General features: G+C 44.7%; 1 protein-coding gene across 4 annotated transcripts in view; it reads left to right on the plus strand.

The window, feature by feature from the left end:
* Rab3b (RAB3B, member RAS oncogene family) overlaps nt 1-17,817 on the plus strand; it is a 67,054-nt gene that overhangs the window by 11,534 nt on the left and 37,703 nt on the right. For all 4 annotated transcript variants that reach the window (XM_006238531.5, XM_063288471.1, NM_031091.2 and 1 more), the window contains 1 exon segment: nt 2,542-2,769. In XM_006238531.5, coding sequence (XP_006238593.1) covers nt 2,542-2,769 — 228 coding nt within the window.

Genomic DNA, 17,817 nt, shown 5'->3' on the forward strand with positions numbered 1-17,817 from the left:
GCAAGCCAGTAAGCAGTATTCCTCCATGGCTTCTGCTTCCTTCCTTGAGCTTCTGCCTCAGTTTCCCTCAATGAACTGTGGATTGGGATGTGTAAACCGAATAAACCATTTCCTCCTCAAGTTGTTTTTGGTCAGCATTGTATCACAGTATCAGAAAGCAGACAAATAGCACGCCAGTCTTTTGTTTGTTTGTTTTAATCTCTCTCAAGTCTTCTGAGAAAATACAAGAGACTGTTCTTCCCATTTCCCAGACAAAGAGATTGAGTGCCCAGAGGGACAAAATGACTTTTTAAGTCCTTCACGTATGTTCAGAGTTCTGTGATAGGCTGGGATTTCAGCTTAAAGCCAGGGTCAGGGACACAGGAACAGAATACACTAGGTTCCAGATGCTCACTCTGATGGAGGGGCAGTAGAGAAGTCTGCAATGATGCAGGGCAGCAGAGCACTGTGGGAGCAGAGAGCATGGCTCTGCCACATTCAGGGGCAGTGACACCATGGGTGTGAGTGGGCAATCAGAAGGAAAGAGGGCTCCAGGCAGAAGGAACCAAAGGAAAACATCCTGTGACAGAAGTCTTTGGATTACAGAGAAATCACCGGCATATTTGGATATAAAGATAGCACAGGTAGATGGGCAAATGACTGAGGAGAAAACCTTGAAGAGTTGAGCATTGGTGACTCCATCCCTTCACTGGAAGCCATGTCTATCTATTGGAGGTGGTATCCTCAGGTTCTATCTCTCCACTGTTGGGCATTGTGGCAAAGGTCATTCCCATTAAGTCCTGGAAACCTCTCACATCCCAGGTCTCTGGGACTTTCAAGAGGTTCCCCCCATCCCTTGCCCCCACCACCCTCAGCTGCATATTTCCATTCATTGTCCTGACCCTCTGGGCTTCTCTCCTGTATCCCCCCACCCATACATGATCTTGTTCCCCTTTTGCCCTCCCCCTCCCCTTTCCCACCTTGATTCCTCCCTCCCTCTGCCTCCCAAGATTATTTTGTTCCCTCTTCTAAGTGGGATTGAAACATCCTTACTTGAGCCTTCCTACTTGTTAAACTTCTTTCAGTCTGTGAGTTGTATCATGGGTATTCTGTACTTTTGGGCTAATACCCACTTATCAGTGAATACATACCATGTATGTCCTTTTGGGTCGGGATTATCTCACTCAGGATATTTTCTAGTTCCAACCATTTGCTGTAAATTCATAATGTCCTCATTTGTTTTTAGCTGAATAGTATTCCATTGTGTAAATGAATCACATTTTCTGTATCTATTCTTCAGTTGAAGGACATCTGGGTTGTTTCCAGCTTCTGGCAATCATGAATAAGGCTGCTATGAACATAGTGGAGCATGTGTCCTTGTAGTATGGTGGAGCACCTTTTGGGTATATACCCAGGAGCAGTTAGCTAGGTCTTCAGGTAGGACTATTTCAAATTTCTGAGGAACCACCAGACTGATTTCCAGAGTGGTTATACCAATTAGCAATCACTCCAGCAATGGAGGAGTGTTCCTCTTTCTCCACATCCTCGCCAGCATGTGCTGTCACTTGAGTTTTTGATCTTAGCCATTCTGATTGATGTAAGGTGGAATCTCAGGGTCGTTTTGACTTGCAGTTCTGTTGAACATTTCTTTAAATGCTTCTTGGCCATTCAAGATTCCTCTGTTGAGAATTCTGTTTAGCTCTGTACCCCATTTTTTAAATTGGGTTATTTGATTTTTTGGAGGTTAACTTCTTGAGTTCTTTAAATATTTTGGATATTAACCCTCTATCAGATGTAAGGTTAGTGAAGATTTTTCTCCCCAATCTGTAGGTTGCTCTTTTGTCCTAATGACAGTGTCTTTTGCCTTACAGGAGCTTTTCAGTTTCATGAAGCACAGTGAGATGGGAGTAGGTCGGCAGGGTATGGGGTGGGGATCACCCTCTCAGAGGCCAAGGGAAGGGAATATGGGGTGAAGAACTCTTGGAGGAGGATTGGGAAGGGGGCAATATTTGGAATGTAAATTAATAAAACAATTCTTTTAAAAAAGAGTGGTGTGTTTAGTCAGTTGGTTCTTTGTGAAATTGGAACTGTTAAAAACTGTTCAGATTTTAGCTGTAGAGCTGTGAGTCACATAAAATGGTTTACGAACAGAGAACAATAGTTCAATCTAGAGCCTGACCTCCAATAGAAGACTCTGTGATCACCAGGTCTCCAGAGTACACTAGGGCTTACCCGACTTGTTATCTGTCTGCTGTTCTGCTAGTCATGTTTTCCATTCTTCCGTTGTTTTCTGTGGCAACCTTGAGATCAGTCACCATGTGTGATTCATATTTGAACACCCCCCACCCGGTGCTCAGCACAGGGCTCACCCCAGAGCAAAGGGCTCAGTAAATATTTGTTGAAAGAATGAATGGGAAGAGTTGGGTTCCACCCCAATCCTGAGACAACATCTGAGGCAGGAACAGTGGTGGGGAAGCTCTGTGTAGTATTTCTTCTGCAATGACCGGTGACCATTAGAAGGTCACTAAGTCACAGCAGAGTGACCACAGGTCTCTCTTACAGATGGCCTCAGTAACTGATGGTAACACTGGAATCAGAGATGCCTCTGACCAGAACTTTGACTACATGTTCAAACTGCTCATCATTGGCAACAGCAGCGTCGGGAAGACCTCCTTCCTTTTCCGCTATGCTGATGACACCTTCACCCCTGCCTTTGTCAGCACTGTGGGTATCGACTTCAAAGTGAAGACAGTTTACCGTCATGAGAAGCGTGTGAAGCTGCAGATATGGGTGAGTGCTGGGCACCGTGGGCAGAATGAGGTAGAACTCACTATCAATAAAAGGTCTAGGAGGTGGGGCTGGTTTGTGACCTCTGGGTCTTACAGCATCAGAGATCAACGCCATTTCAGTTCTGGGCCTCCACTGTCCCACGTTTATGTTACATGTTTATTCTCCTCAGGGGCTGGGGTTCACTTGCTACTGCTTAGCTGTCCAAAAAACTTTATTGTGGCTTTTATAGAAGAGTGACCAAGAAACCAGACATGAGGGTGACAGACCCTAATTCTACTTCTCCCACTTAAAAGCCATGGAAACATGCCTAAGTTACTTAACCCTCTGGACCACCCTTTCCTTCAGAGGGGATTTTGATCTCATCAAATTACTTAGTGTTGTTTCTGGGACATAGTACACGTGCCATAGATATTAGTTATGGATTAATTATCTATTGTTGCATAACAAATTACTCCATGGTATAAACCAAGAGCAATAATTGATCAGCTCACAGTTGCAGTGGGTCCAACAGTAGGGGTTGCTTGGGCTTTTCATGAAGTGTAGCCAAATATTGGCTTGAATTGCGGGCAGCTGAAGGGTCTGGTGCTGGAGGACCCACTTCCAAGGTGTCTTACTCACATGTCTGGTGCTGGCTGTTGGCCTGTCGGGCTCTCTTAGCGTCTTCATGGAGCTGCTTCAGCATCTTCATTGTATGGTCGCTGGTTTTCCCCTAGGGGGAGGTCCAAGAAACCAAAGGAGAAATGGCAACGTCTGTCATATGGCCTGAGAGTGTTCTCTTGGTCACTGAGTGTAGAAAGAGGCTATCCAGAGGTCCAAACCCTGGGAGGACAGGAACATGGAGGACTGGCAGTCTTGGAAGTGGGAGACTCTGCTATTGCTATCTACCAATGGCACTAAGAAAATACCTACTTATTTCAGAAGCTGGCCAGAGTACTTAGCAGTATTTAGCGCTGCACTTAGGAATCTTGAAAATTTGTGAAAGTATTCAAAACGTAATGTGCCGTTGCATATTATATGTGCTAAGTGTATAATAATATATTGGAAGAATCTACATCTATTTTTAAAAATTATTTCTCATATATTAGTATACATAAATGTTATGAGGGACATAGCATTTTTTTTTGAAACAGTGTCTCATTTTGTAGCCTTGGCTGGCCTTGAACTCCCTGTGGAAATCCACCTCTTTCTGCTTCTTGATTGCTGGGATTAAAGGGTTATGCCACCTATAGTATTTTAACATAGCAGCTCTGTTTTACAAAGAAATAAAAAAACACTCAGAAATTAACTTGTCTTAGGTCAACCACACAGCTACAAAGTGACATTTGAACTCGGATCTTCACATTCTGAATTATGCATTTTTTCTACACTGTGTACCTGAAATCTTAGGCATTTCAATTTAGAGTGTTAAATGTTAATTCCTAGAGAGATGAGTGTCCTTTGACTCTCCATTAAAGACACAGAAACATCATAAATGATTAGAAACAGGAGAAGCTATGAAGGTCCTCTAATTTATTGGTCCTCCAGTTGTGGTGCAACCACACCAACAACACTTGGGGATTTGTTAGAAATCCACTCTTTGGCCTCACCACAAGCATAAGGGTCCCAAAATGTTGGAGGCAAGACCCAAAAGCCTGTGGTAGCTGGTGGTTTTAAGGCAGGCTAGAATTGAAGAATGGCTGGGGTAGTCTAACACCTTGGGGTGAGAGTTGGGATATATGAGAACACCTACTGTGTGCTTTCACCTATATTATTTGATGTCAACTCCAGCTCAGGAATGCATGAGAGCACATGTAAGTAGGGTGTGATGATCCACCCTTTGAAACTAGATGAAGACTGTGGGAGAAACACAGACAGCTCTTGCCATTGGCCACATGGCATGCGTCTGATGACTCCTCGGGGAACTGAAGAAAATACTAGAGCTTGTTTTTAAAATCTATTAATATAAAATAAATTTGTTTTACTATGTAGATTGGCATGGGTTGATCTCCTTCTGTGATTTCTATACAGATTATCATGCAGCTTCCAGCTGAAAAGTCTTGTGCCCTTCTAAGGACTTGGCAAGAGTGGCTCCCTCACACATTCCTGGATTGAGAGCTTTTGCAGTATTGCTGTCCCTGGCTTAAGTAGATTTACCAATTATGCTATGTAGATTTAACTGAACGAACCCCCCACAGTGGTGTGTGCCTTTTAAAGAGCCCTGTAGAGAAACCTCCTCTTGGTCTTTGCTAAGTATAGTGACCCCCAATTGACTTTAAGAAAGTGGCTGACTGATTTGTCTTCAACTTCCTGGCACAAGTTGTCAGTCATGTTTCCGGGTAAAATCAGTGAGGACAGAGAAGATCCAACTTAGTCAATCTCATTGCTTTGCTTAATTTTTTTAAAACTTTTGTACTGTTTATATTAAACTTTAAATGTTCCATTCTTACTGTGTCTATATATGTGTGGATGGGGTGAGTGCCTACCAATGTGTGTGTGTGTGTTTGTGTGTGTGTGTGTGTGTGTGTGTGTGTGTTCATGTAGAGAACAGATCAATTTTAGAAAAAAAGTATCTATCTATCTATCTATCTATCTATCTATCTATCTATCTATCTATCTATCTATCTGTGTGGGTTTGTTCCTGTGAATGCAGTTTCTAAGGAGGCCAAAAGAGGGAGTCAGATCCCCTGGAACTGGGGTTAGAGACAGTTTCAGAGATCCTAGATGGGTGCTGGGAACCAAACTGGGGTCTTATTGAAAGGGTGGTATCTGAGCCCCCTCTCCAGCCCTAAGTTTCTCCATCTGCATGTGGGGATCACACTGAGGTCATCAGGCTTGAAACATTAGGGGGTAAGCAGCTTTACCCACTGATCTGTAACCCCAGCCTGGGCTTCTTCCTCCATTACGCCCCCCCACCTCAATGTTTGGAACAGGATCTCACATTAAACCCGGAGCTCACCAAGTCGACAAGGTTAGCTGTCCGGGTAGCACCAGGGATGCTGTGTCTGCTTTCACAAAGCTAAGATCGTGGGGTGTATAATCACACACGGCTTGTACTCAGTGCTGGGAATCTGACCAGGTCCTCAGGCTTGCATAGCACTTTACGGACTGAGTCACCTCCCTAGCTCCGATTTCATTTTTATGTCTCTTAACATTTTGTGCATGGGAGTATGTATATATAATCTATGTGTATGCAGTGCCTAATCTTTTCTTCCTTAGATGGATATGTTTGGAGAGCAGGGTGATAAGCATGAGGGAGGGGCACAGAAGAGTTTTCACAAAGATGGATTTGCATCTTAGAGAAACTTCTGGCTTCAGATAAAGGATGGATGAAAGTGAGATAAAGAAACTGGTTTAGATACAAACTGTATCATCAAACCATGTGCATTAAATGCACTTTAATGCATTGGTTATACATTGTGAAACCATTTTAAAAATAATAGATATTGACCAAGCTATAAAAGAAAGGGAAAGTTAAAGTCAACCAGTAGATTGGATATTTCTTAAGGATCCAAACCTAAAGAATATAGGAGTCAGGAAAATAGACATAAAACTGTTTTTCTAGTTTTCACTCTGTCTTGGATTTTTCAGGGTGTGTGTGTATGTGTGGGGGGTATTTGATAGGGGTATAAAAATATAAATGATAGTAAAAATATAACATCCAACAGCTTTAGAACTGCTATCCTAATTGTATCAAAGTCATTGGGGTGTGTAGATTTTGGGTCTGGACAATCTTACTGTGGGTGGTGGTTTTGCAAGTTATTTACAATAAAGCTTTAATGCTGGTGACAATAATAAGACTTCAAGGCAAGTCGTGGTGGTTTGAATGGGACTGTGCCCCATAGGCTCATCTGTTTCAATACTTGGTCCGCAGTTGGTAGAGCTGATTGTGAAGGCTTAGGAAGTGTGGCCTTGTTGGAGAAGCTGTGCCAACGAGGGTGGGCTTTGAGGTTTCAGAAGCGTCACATTTCCCATTATCTTTCTCTACCTTGTGCTTGTGGACGAAGATGCAAACCTGAGGCTACTGTTCCACACCACGTCTGCCTGCCTGTTGCCATGTCCCCCACTATGATGGCAAAGGACTCTACCTCTCTGGAACTGCAATCCCCAAGTTGAACACTTTTTAAATAAGTTGTGGCCATCATGGTGTTTTGTCACAGCAACTAAAAAGTCACTAGACCAGCAAGTGTGGTGGTCTGTTTGGGCAGCAGTAACAAGTACCACAGACTAGGTGGCTTTAGCAGCAGAAATTGTTTTCTCTGGGTTCTACAGGAAGTCCAAGATCAGGAACAGGCAGACCTTTTCCCTACATTCCCATAAGCCCTTCCATCTGCACGACTGCAGGAGAAACAGCGTTAAAGGTTCTTTTTTTTCTTCTTTTTTTTAGTTGGATATTTTTATTTATTTACATTTTGAATGTTCTCTCCTTTCCTGTTTTCCCCTCTGCAAACCCCCAATCCCTTGCCCCCCCTTACCCTGCTTCTATGAGGGTGCTCCTCCACCCATCCACCCACTCCTGCCTCACCACCCTAGCATCCCTCTACACTGGGGCATCAAGCTTTCACAGGACCAAGGGCCTCCCCTCCCATCGATACCAGATAAAGCCCCTTCAGCTCCTTCAGTCCTTCCCCCAAGTCCTCCATTGGGGTCCCTGTGATCAGTCCAATGGTTGGCTTCGAGCATCCCCATCTATATTAGTCAGGATCTGGCAGAGCCTCTCAGGAGACAGCTGTATCAGGTTCCTGTCAGTAAGCACTTCTTGGCATCAGCAATAGTGTCTGGGTTTGATGGCTGCATGTGGCATGGATCCCTAGGCAGGGCAGTCTCTGGATGGCCTTTCCTTTCCTTCAGTCTCTACTCTATTCTTTGTCCCTGTATTTCCTTTAGACAGGAGCAATTCTGGGTTAAAATTTTGGAGATGGGTGGGTGGCCCCATCCCTAAACTGGAGGGCCATGCCTAACCTCTGAATATGGTCCCAACAGGTTCTTTCGCCCCTTTGTAGGGTATTTCAGCTAATGTCATCCCTGTGGGGTCCTGGGAGGTTCTTGCTTTCCTGGCGTCTGGGACTTTCTGGTTGCTACCCCAGTTCCCCATCCCCCATTGTTGACATCTCTCGAGACACTAATTCTTAGAAGTCCCATTTCCAAATATAGCCATAGTGCAAGCTAATATTTCAACATATGCATTTCAGGACACGTACATTTGGTCTATAGCACTTTGATCAAAGCGACATAGAAGCTAGAAATGAGAGAGACTCAGAAATTCACTAGATTCGATGACCAATTTACTGTAAAGATAGAAGGAGGAACACACACACACACACACACACACACACACACACACACAGAGTCTAAACTTTTTACACAAACATTTTTGATTTTCTTTTTAAAGCTGTGTGGCCTTCAGGAGGTCACTTTGTGTCTATGAACACCTAGTATTTCCTATTACACTACTTCACAGGTTTTTTTGAGGTGTGTTAATACAACTGCAGAACACAGTGTTTGGCACCTATAAAAGATGTTAGGTTCTGGTTTCTGGTCCATATATAAGTGGTTCTTGGGTCCCCTTGCAAGTTTGTCCATCTTCGGTTGCAGAAATGCTCAAGTGGCAGCCAGTGACTCACCAGTGTGGTATGCGGCATTTATTTGGTTTCTCCAGCCCCAGAAGTTGTTCTCTATGGAACATGGAGAGAGTAGAGAGGAAAGGGTAGGGTAGGAGTGTCACTCAGCAGGATCTGTTATCTCTGGGGATAAAGGATGAGGATGGCATTGGGCGCCTTGTTCTTTTGGATTTCTTGTCACGTAGGTCTTTGCATGTCTCCTCTGTTTCTTGAGAGGCCAGTAACAAGATCAGAGGAGAAAATCTTACTGAGGAGGTATGCTTAAGGGTAAAGCCTCATTAACAGGGAGCAAAGTGTACACAGATGTGACTGGTACCTTCATGGCAACAGACCCAAGTGGAGAGAGCCCATTTAGTGCTGGTTCTGGTTGCCAAGCAACCCCAGGAGACCTGTGGGAAGAGGAGAGCAGAAAGGACTCCCACCACTTCTCTGCATGGCCTGTTTGTTTGGTCTGCGGCTGGTCAGGGAAAGAACCCACAGGTCTGGGAGAACAAAATCAATCTAGGACACTAGAGGCCTGTGTTCTAGTCCCATCTCATCCCCTGCTTGTTGTGTGATGTGAGTGGCCTGTCCCCTCCCTTCACCTGCTTCCCCAATTCTGGAGAAACAATTCTTGCTGTCCTTGATTCATGGGTTGTTGTGAAAAGCAAGTGGGGAAAAAGGAAGGGAAGAGCCTTCAGGAAGAACTGTGGACATTGTCAGCCAGGAAAGGTCATTTTATATGTGCTTAAAGTTTTTAAAATTTGTCACTATTTGTGGATGTGTCTGTATGATACAGATGTGAACACCTGTGTTATAGTGTGTGTGTGTGTGTGTGTGTGTGTGTGTGTTGTGTGTACGTCAGAGGACAACTTTATGGAGTCTCCTCCCACCTTTATGTGGGTTCCAGGGGTGGAACTCAGGTCCTCAGGCTTGCATGGCAAGTGCCCTTACCTGCTCAGCCATCTCTCTGCTTGTTATGTTTGCTTTAAAGCATTCTTTGTGTCTTTCACACCTTCCCTCCAACCCATGTAATCATTCCTAAGAGGAGGCTTGTTGGAGCTGGCAAGTTGGCTCAGTGGGTAAAAGTACTTGCCATCAATTTTGATGATGTGAGTGTCACCTCTGGAACCCATGTAAAGGTGGAGGAGAGAGGGGTTGGGGATTTAGCTCAGTGGTAGAGCGCTTGCTTAGCAAGCGCAAGGCCCTGGGTTCAGTCCCCAGCTCCGAAAAAAAGAAAGAAAGAAAAAAAAAGGTGGAGGAGAGAAAGAATTCCACAGAATTATCCTCTGACTTCCATGTGCATTCAGCGGTGCATGTAAACCCGCCCCTTCTAGAATACAAGTAACAATAATAAATAATTTATAAAAAAAAAAAAGAGGGCTGGATGTGGTGGCGCATGCCTTTAATCCCAGCACTGGGGGAGCAGAGGCGGGCAAGTTTGAGGCCAGCTTGGTCTACAAAGCGAGTTCCAGGACAGCCAGGGCTACCGAGAAACCCTGTCTCCAAAACCTCCAAACAGAGATGGCAGGTTCCCTGTGCGGAGCTCAGTGGCAAGCTTGCTTGTTTAATTCATTTAATGGACTCTATGCAGGACTTTGTGCTAGTCTGAGGAGGTGTCCTTCCTGCTCACTAGAATTCTTACGGTAGTGGGGGAGATAGAACCAAACCGCAGGACAGGCGTCTCATCTGTCCGATGGGTCCTGAAGAGTAGAATGAGCCTGCTTCAACCTCAGGCCTGGGACTGACTCTCGGAGCTGAGAAATGTCAAGCAGTGCTGTAAGTCTCATCCCCAGGCTTGGAACTAGGAGTGAGCCTCCGCTCTACCCACCGTTTTCAAAGCTAGCTCGCCCAGTGATCTTCCTCACACCCTGTCCATCATTCCAGGCTTGGTCCATGCCTTATGATGCAGCAAGAGGAGCTACCATTGTGGAAAGAGAGAGATGGCTCCCCTGCTGTCCCTACCAGTAAAGCTCTCATGCCAAGACTTAATAAACAGAATTGTCTCATCTGTCTGGGGTTACTCATATCACAGCCCTTCCAGCATGCCTGAAGGATACACAAACACTTGCTGTCCCTGCTCCCAGGCCTGCTGTTCTCCTGTCTTTCTTTTCAGCCCATTCCTCAGTGCTCAGTGACCGTGGCATGTGTGTGTCCCCATTACTTCTCTGTTGATGACGTTTTAAAGGAGGTAATACTGGGCTCAGAGTAAACACACAGCAAATAGTTCTTACTAAGGTCCAAAAGAGATCAATAAATGGTACTCCCTTTCTTCTTCATCTAAATTTGGAAACAATTTAGAGATAGATGTAGGAGTCAGAGGGATGGGGAGTCATGTGAAATTTTTATTATTATAAAAGCTAAGATGAAGCATGTGATTAGAGGCTTTAGCAAAGTCAAGCTTGCTAAAACCTGTCAATCAGACAGACAGGCGACAGACAGACACACACACACACAGGCACACACACACACACACACACACATACACACACACACACACACACACACATACACACAATATGCCACATGATGACATGGCTCTGTCTGCCACCCCCAGGAGACTTCTGATCCTACTCTGGAGACCTCTAGGAAGACCCGTGGGCGCAAAGAAGGAAGAGTCAGGAAGCTGAGGGGAGGCTTGGCTCTCACAAGCCCCGTGGCTCTAGGAAATGTGAGGCAGTTGCTGGGTGCACCGTCCTGTACTCAGTTCTGTGATAATCAAAATGGATTTTTCTAGGCAGCAAGCTTCTCTGTGTGTCTACAGAGACATGCTGACACTTTCATCTCCCCCAAGCCTGTAGGAGCCAGCTGCTGGAGAAGGTTTAATCTGATCTCGCAATCACAACAAAGGCTGTGGGAAGTCAGGGCAGAACTGCAGGCATAGTTTACCTTCGGAATCTGTAAACAGATTAACCAGCAATCCCACCTGGCTGTTTGAGACGTCCCCAAGACAGGCTCTGGAGGGTATGCGGCTTTGAGCCTTTCATCCACCCCGACCAGTGTGGGGAAAGTGATCTAAACTTCCTTTGAACATTTATTCATTCAATAAATATGTGTTGTATGCATGTCTATGTACTAAGCATGGGCACAGAGGCAAACAAGCACTACAAATAATACACATAGAAATAAAAAAGGGACGAGGGCATGATGAAGGCTGGCACCAGGGAGACAGCCCCATGGGTAAAATGGCTGCTGAGCAATCGTGAGAACCTGAGTTTATGTAAAGGCTGGGCCTAGCAACTTGTCTCCCAGGGCCCCCCAGAGAAATTGAGATCTGTAGCTGGCTGGCCAGTTAGCCTAGCCAAACTCATGAGCTCAAGGTTCAGTGGGGGACTCAATCTTAAAGAAAAATGGTGAAAAGGGACAGAGGAAGTCACAACATTGACATTGACTTCAACATACAAGTCCACATGTGTGCACACACAAGAAAAGGTACACACACACACACACACACACACACACACACAAAGACCTATTTCTTCCAGGGAAAGTCACTGAAAGCCACACAGTTGGGGTTCATTTGTACCACATTTTGACAAATGAATACAAGAATCTCAGGACTGTGCCAGGAAAAGGATTTACAGGCAGAAAAACATTTGTGAAAGCTTTTTATTTTTTTAAAAAAAACTTTTTATTTTTAGATTTATTTATTTTATTTTTATTTACAAGTGCCTTGGCTTTATATATATGTGTGTACCATGTGCATGCCTGGTGCCCATGGAGGTCAGAAGAGGGCCTCGGAGCCTCTGGGTCTGAAATTAGGGCAGTTGTGAGCCACCATGTGGGTGCTGAGAATTGAAAACCAGGTTGTCTGCAAGAAAAATAAGTGTTCTTAACCATCTCTCCAACCTTGCAAAAGCTTTTGAGGTTCCATTGAGTGATTTTTGACATAGTCATAAAGCTACGTGATTATCATCACTAACTCCAGCACACTTCCCTGATTTATATCTTCATATTTATCGGATTCCTCTGAGAGAGTATTATGTATGTTTTAAGAGTGAGTTGGGATGAGCTAACAACAGAAGCCAGGAGTACTGGGTAGGATTTTCAGTAATAGAAACCAATGTAATGGTGGCTTGAGCTAGGTCGTCTCAGAAAGCTCTAACTGAGCTGGGAAGGCTATAGGAAGACCAGGGAGAGACAAGATGGGGCTGAGCCTGACCATAATAAGTTGGAGGGCAGTGGTGGTCCACACCTTTAATCTCAGTGCTCAGGAGGCAGAGGCAGGTGAGGATCTGATTTCAAGGCCAGCCTGGTCTATAGCTCCAGTTGTAGGATAGCCAGGGCTACACAGAAAAACCGTGTCTCCAAAACATAGAAATGAACATTCATATTAAGTCAGGTTCAGCTGTTGATAACCAAGTAGTTATACAAAATGAGCTCCTGAATTAATCAGTCAGTGGTTTAAGACAGAGGTCCTGGCTGCAGATACAAAGTAACAAGTCATTTGTACATAGATAGTATTTGAAACTATGAAACTCAAGGGGCCCTGGATCCTGTCCCAGGAAGGAAGAAAGAAAGAAAGAAAGAAAAGAAAGAAAGAAGGCAAAACCCCCACACAGATAGATAGATGATAGATAGGTAGATAGATAGATAGATAGATGATAGATAGATGATAGATAGATAGATGATAGATAGATTATAGATAGATAGATGATAGATAGATTAGATGATAGATAGATGATAGATAGATAGATAGATAGATAGATAGATAGATAGACAGATAGACAGACAGATAGAGATACATGTTTAAAACTGTGAGACTGATGAAGATCAACAGAGGAGTGACGTAGAAGATCAGAAGTTGGACATGATGATGCTCACCTGTAATCCCAGCACTCAAGTGAAGGCAGGAAGATCCATTCAAGGTTGTCCTCAGCTACACGGTATATTTTGTGACAGCCTGAGCTACATGAGATTGTGTCACAAAAACCCATAATAATAACAATAATGCTGGGAAGATGAAAAATTCAAAAAAAAGTAGTGCCCTGGCAGCCAAGTAAAGATAGTTTTACAGGGGGAAGGAAATACAAACTGTGTAGAATATGGGTGAAGGGTTAGACATATGAGGGCAGAGGACTGGATTTAGGAACATGGAGGATATTGGTACCCTCCGTACAACCAGTTTTGGTAGTTGGGATTAAAACCTGGTAAGACTGGGAGAAGAAAAATGGAAAGAGAAGAAACAAAACCTAGATGGAAAGAAAATGTCTGTAACAGTATCCCTGAACTGCTGAGAAGGGATGGATTTAGGAGCAGAGGACACATTCTTGCTGGGATACACCGTGTCCATGACAACCAGGGAGACAGCAAAGGGCTTGGGCACAGGTGCAGTTAAGGGTTACATGTGCCGGTAAAGGTTCTTCTGATTAAAGAGGAAGCAGGTCATCAGATCTGAGAGTCGGGGTAGGAGAGAGAGATCAGAGATTTGAAGAGAGAGAACACTGTCTAAGAAAGCGGGAGAGTGAATGGGCTGGACGAGCAAGGGAAGTGTAATTGGATTGCCATTAGCATTAAGGCTTCACTTGAAATTAATGATAGCATTGTCATTCACGTATTCACAGATCTGAAGCACACTTATGTTTTTCCCCAGACGTGCCTTGTTCCATGGATACAGGCACAGAATAGGCAATGAGTTGGTTTTGAGGGAAAAAAATGTGGTTTTGTTGAATATGGCAAGCCATTAAAAGGCCCATGGGGCTGGGGGCAGGGATATGGGCAGAGAAGTCACTGTCAAAACTGACCTCAGGTTCAAGCCCAACAGAGAGGGAGAAAAGACAGAGGGGTGAGAGACTGTGAAGAGAGATGGTAGGGGATAAAGATGGTTGAAATGGAATTGAGGAGTGGACAGGAAAGGTCCTAGTGGTTTTAGGGTAGGAGGCTTAAAATGCCTGCTATTAATGAGACCAAGAGTGGCTAAGGTAGGCTTAGAGAGCAGCAGCACTGAAGTTCTAGATAATGAGAGTTCAAGATGTTGGATCGCACATCCTGTTGTATTCCAACCACTGAGAATTATGTGAACCTGTTCCTGTTTGTTGACCGGCAGAGGGATCTGTGGGTGGTATAACTCATGCATAGTACGAGATTCAAAGCTGGGTGTCTTAGTTAGGGCTTTCCTGCTGTGAACAGACGCCATGACCAAGGCAATTCTTATAAGGATAACATTTAATTAAGGCTGGTTTACAGGTTCAGAGCTCATTATCATCAAGGTGGGAGCAGGGCAGCATCCAGGCAGGCATGACGCAGGAGGAGCTGAGAGTTCAATATCTTGTTCTGAAGGCTGCTAGCAGAATACTGCTTCCAGGCAGCTAGGATGGGGGTCTTAAAGCCCACACCCACAATGGCACACCTACTCCAACAAGGCCATACCTCCAAATAGTGCCACTCCCTGGGCCAAACATATTTAAACCAGCACACTGGCAGGCATGTTGTTTGCGAAGGAGGGAAGCAGAATAATCTACAAGCAGGAGAGAGAAGCAACATCTTATTCTACCTCCCGACTTATTGAGGAAAGAGGGCATAAGAAAGGAAGCAATCAGCAATATGGAGGCTTTGAGGGAAGGCCTTAGAGAGCCTGGTTTCAATGGCAGCAAGGAAGAGAAGGGAACATTTAGATGACGTTGTTGACAAAAAGAGACAGGGAGATGTGTCTAGAATAGAGGATTTTAAGAGAATATTATGAGCTCTGTGGGAGAGTCAGGGATAAGGGGTGGCCTGGGACACTAGGGCTTTTTGCCATGGCTGACATGGACAGACAGATAAAAGGCCAAGCAAAACCAATTATAATGCAGACAGACACCCCAGGACTGGTTGTGTATGAGCTCTGGGAGGGTTTATTCTCTCGAGCTCTGGGCTCTAGAAGCAGTAAAAGTGCTCTTCTTGTTCTAAAGGCCTGCCAGTCCCTCTCCATGTAACGCATCCATAATTGTTGTGGCCATACACAGCAGATGCTGTTTATGTAAAATACCCTCACCTGACGATGGGGTCAGTAAAGCTTCCCACAAGACTGCTGTGGGCTGACTATTGGCGCTCTGCCAGCCCTGTGCTTGGGCTTCCAGCAGCTCATTTCATCCTCAGTCTCTGGAGGCAGGTGCTGTGATTGCCTGAGTAAATGGAGGTCTACAGGAGTTAGGCTGCTTACTTGAGTTCACAAAAGTAATAGCAAGTTTCAGAGTCCAAATTTGAACCAATGTATGTCTGACTTCAAAAGCTGGGCAGCGATGGCAGAGGTGGCACATGCGCCTTTAATCCCAACAGTCAGGAGTTCAAGGCCAGCCTGGTCTACAGAGTGAGTTCCTGGACAGTCAGGGATACACAGAGAAACCCTGTCATGAAAAACACCACCACCACTACCACCACCACCACCACCAACAACAACAACAAAGATTGTACACCATGTTAAATTCTGTCTTTTGTTTTATAGCTTTACATATTATAGGGAAGGGGTTTGGGAGCTGAAGGGGCAGCTCAGGGAGTTAAATGCCTGCCGTACAAGCATGAGGACCTGAAATGGAATCCAGAGAATGCCCAAAAGCCAGCTGCAGTACTGTGTGTCTGTAACCAGCATTCCTGCCGAGAGATGGGAGTGGGAAACAGGAGAATCCATAGATGCTCATGGCCAGCTAGCTGGGAGTGCAGAACAGAAATCAGGCAAAAAACAAGACCAACACCAAAGCTGTCTTTGTCCCTGTTCTATTGCTGACCAAAGCATGCTCTTATAAAAGAAAACATTTAATTGGGGCTTGTTTATAGTTTTAGAGTTACTCCATTATCATCACAGCGGGAAGCAGACAGGCATGCACTGGAGCAAGAGAGCAGCTCACATCTGATCCACAATGCAAGCTGCAGGCAGAGAAAGAGAAAGAGATGCACACAGAGATAGAAACAGACAGAGACGCACACTCTGGGCCTGGCTTGGGCTTTTGAAACCTCAGAGCCCATTCCCAGTGACACCCCTTCTCCAACAAGGCTACAGATGTCAATCATTCCCAAACAGTTTAATCAGCTGATGACCAAGCATCCAAACAAGCAAGCCCGTGGAGTCCATTCTTATTCAAATCACCACAGAAGCTGTTCTCCGATTCCACACACATGCTTGCATTCACACACACATGCACATGTACATATTTATGTATACATTTATGCACATGTACACAGGCGCCCAGTCACATGTACACACACACACTCTCTCTCTCTCACTCGTGCACGCTGCATGCGCGCGCGCGCGCACGCACACACACACACACACACACACACACACACACACACACTTCTTTTTTAGAGCTAAGGGCTTTAGTAAAGCACTCCATGAGTGATGAAAAATATTAAGAATTGTATTTATTGAGGGCGGAGAGCTTACTCAGCATCTAGTAGTGTTTCCTGTTCCTGAAGAGGACCTGAGTTCAGTTCCCAGCACCCACATCAGGCAGTTCACACTAGCATTTAACTCTAGCTGTTAGGGGATCCCTGGATCTGTGGACACCTGCACTCACGTGTGTACACAGATAAAAATAAAATCAATTTTTTAAAAAAATTATATTTATTGTGTAGCCACGATTTCTCAGGTGCTTTTCCCGACTTTATTGCCTATGCAATCTTCTCATGCATGATGCTCAGGAAAGATAAAGAAACAGAGAAGGGGGTTCACCGAACTATACAGAAATTAATAGATGACACAGTTGGGGTTCAAAGTTAGAGCTGTCTATTGCCAAAGCCTGTGTTCTTTTCACACCCAACTCTTTTCAGTGTGTGGTGATACCTCAGGGACCTCACAGGCGACTGAGAGACACTGCCATGGCTAAAATATGGGACCTCTAAGAAAATGCTCCCAGGAAAGGGCACATTGCCCATCTCACCTTACCATCTGTTGGCTTTTCGGCTCCCCTGTCTGTTGGCCTCCCATGCTCCTACAACGTCACAGGCGATTCTAGTGAGCACCACAGCCTGAGCAACCCTGGTGTGTAAGTGTATAGTTTATCAAGTTAGCACTTGATGCAGTAGCCTTTAAGACAGCAGTTCTCAACCTTCCTAATGCTGCGACCCTTTAATACAGTTCCTCATGTTGTGGTGATTCCCCAACCATAAAATTATTTTCATTGCTACTTCCTAGCTGTAGTTTTGCTACTGCTATGAATTGCAATGTACATATCTGATATGTAGGATCCATGGTATGATACACCTGTGAAAGGGTTATTCAACCCCCAAAGGGTTTGAGATCCACTTGTTGAGAAGTTGCTCAATGTTTAGCACAAGACCAGCAAGAGATGGGGCTCCTTAGTTGAGCTGTCCAATATAAGACAGCTGTCCAATGATAAGAGCCATCTAAACAGAATGGACAGCTAGCACCTGCAGTGTCTGAATTTTAGTTACTTCAGCCATAAGGCAGGGCAAATACTAATGGAAACTTCTTAGCTTTAGTAAAGGCCAAATGAGATGCTTCAGGGTAAGGACATCTGTAACAGGTGCTTAGTAA

The sequence above is a fragment of the Rattus norvegicus genome, chromosome 5 (genome assembly GCF_036323735.1).
Source record: "Rattus norvegicus strain BN/NHsdMcwi chromosome 5, GRCr8, whole genome shotgun sequence".
In the NCBI taxonomy this organism is placed as follows: domain Eukaryota; kingdom Metazoa; phylum Chordata; class Mammalia; order Rodentia; family Muridae; genus Rattus; species Rattus norvegicus.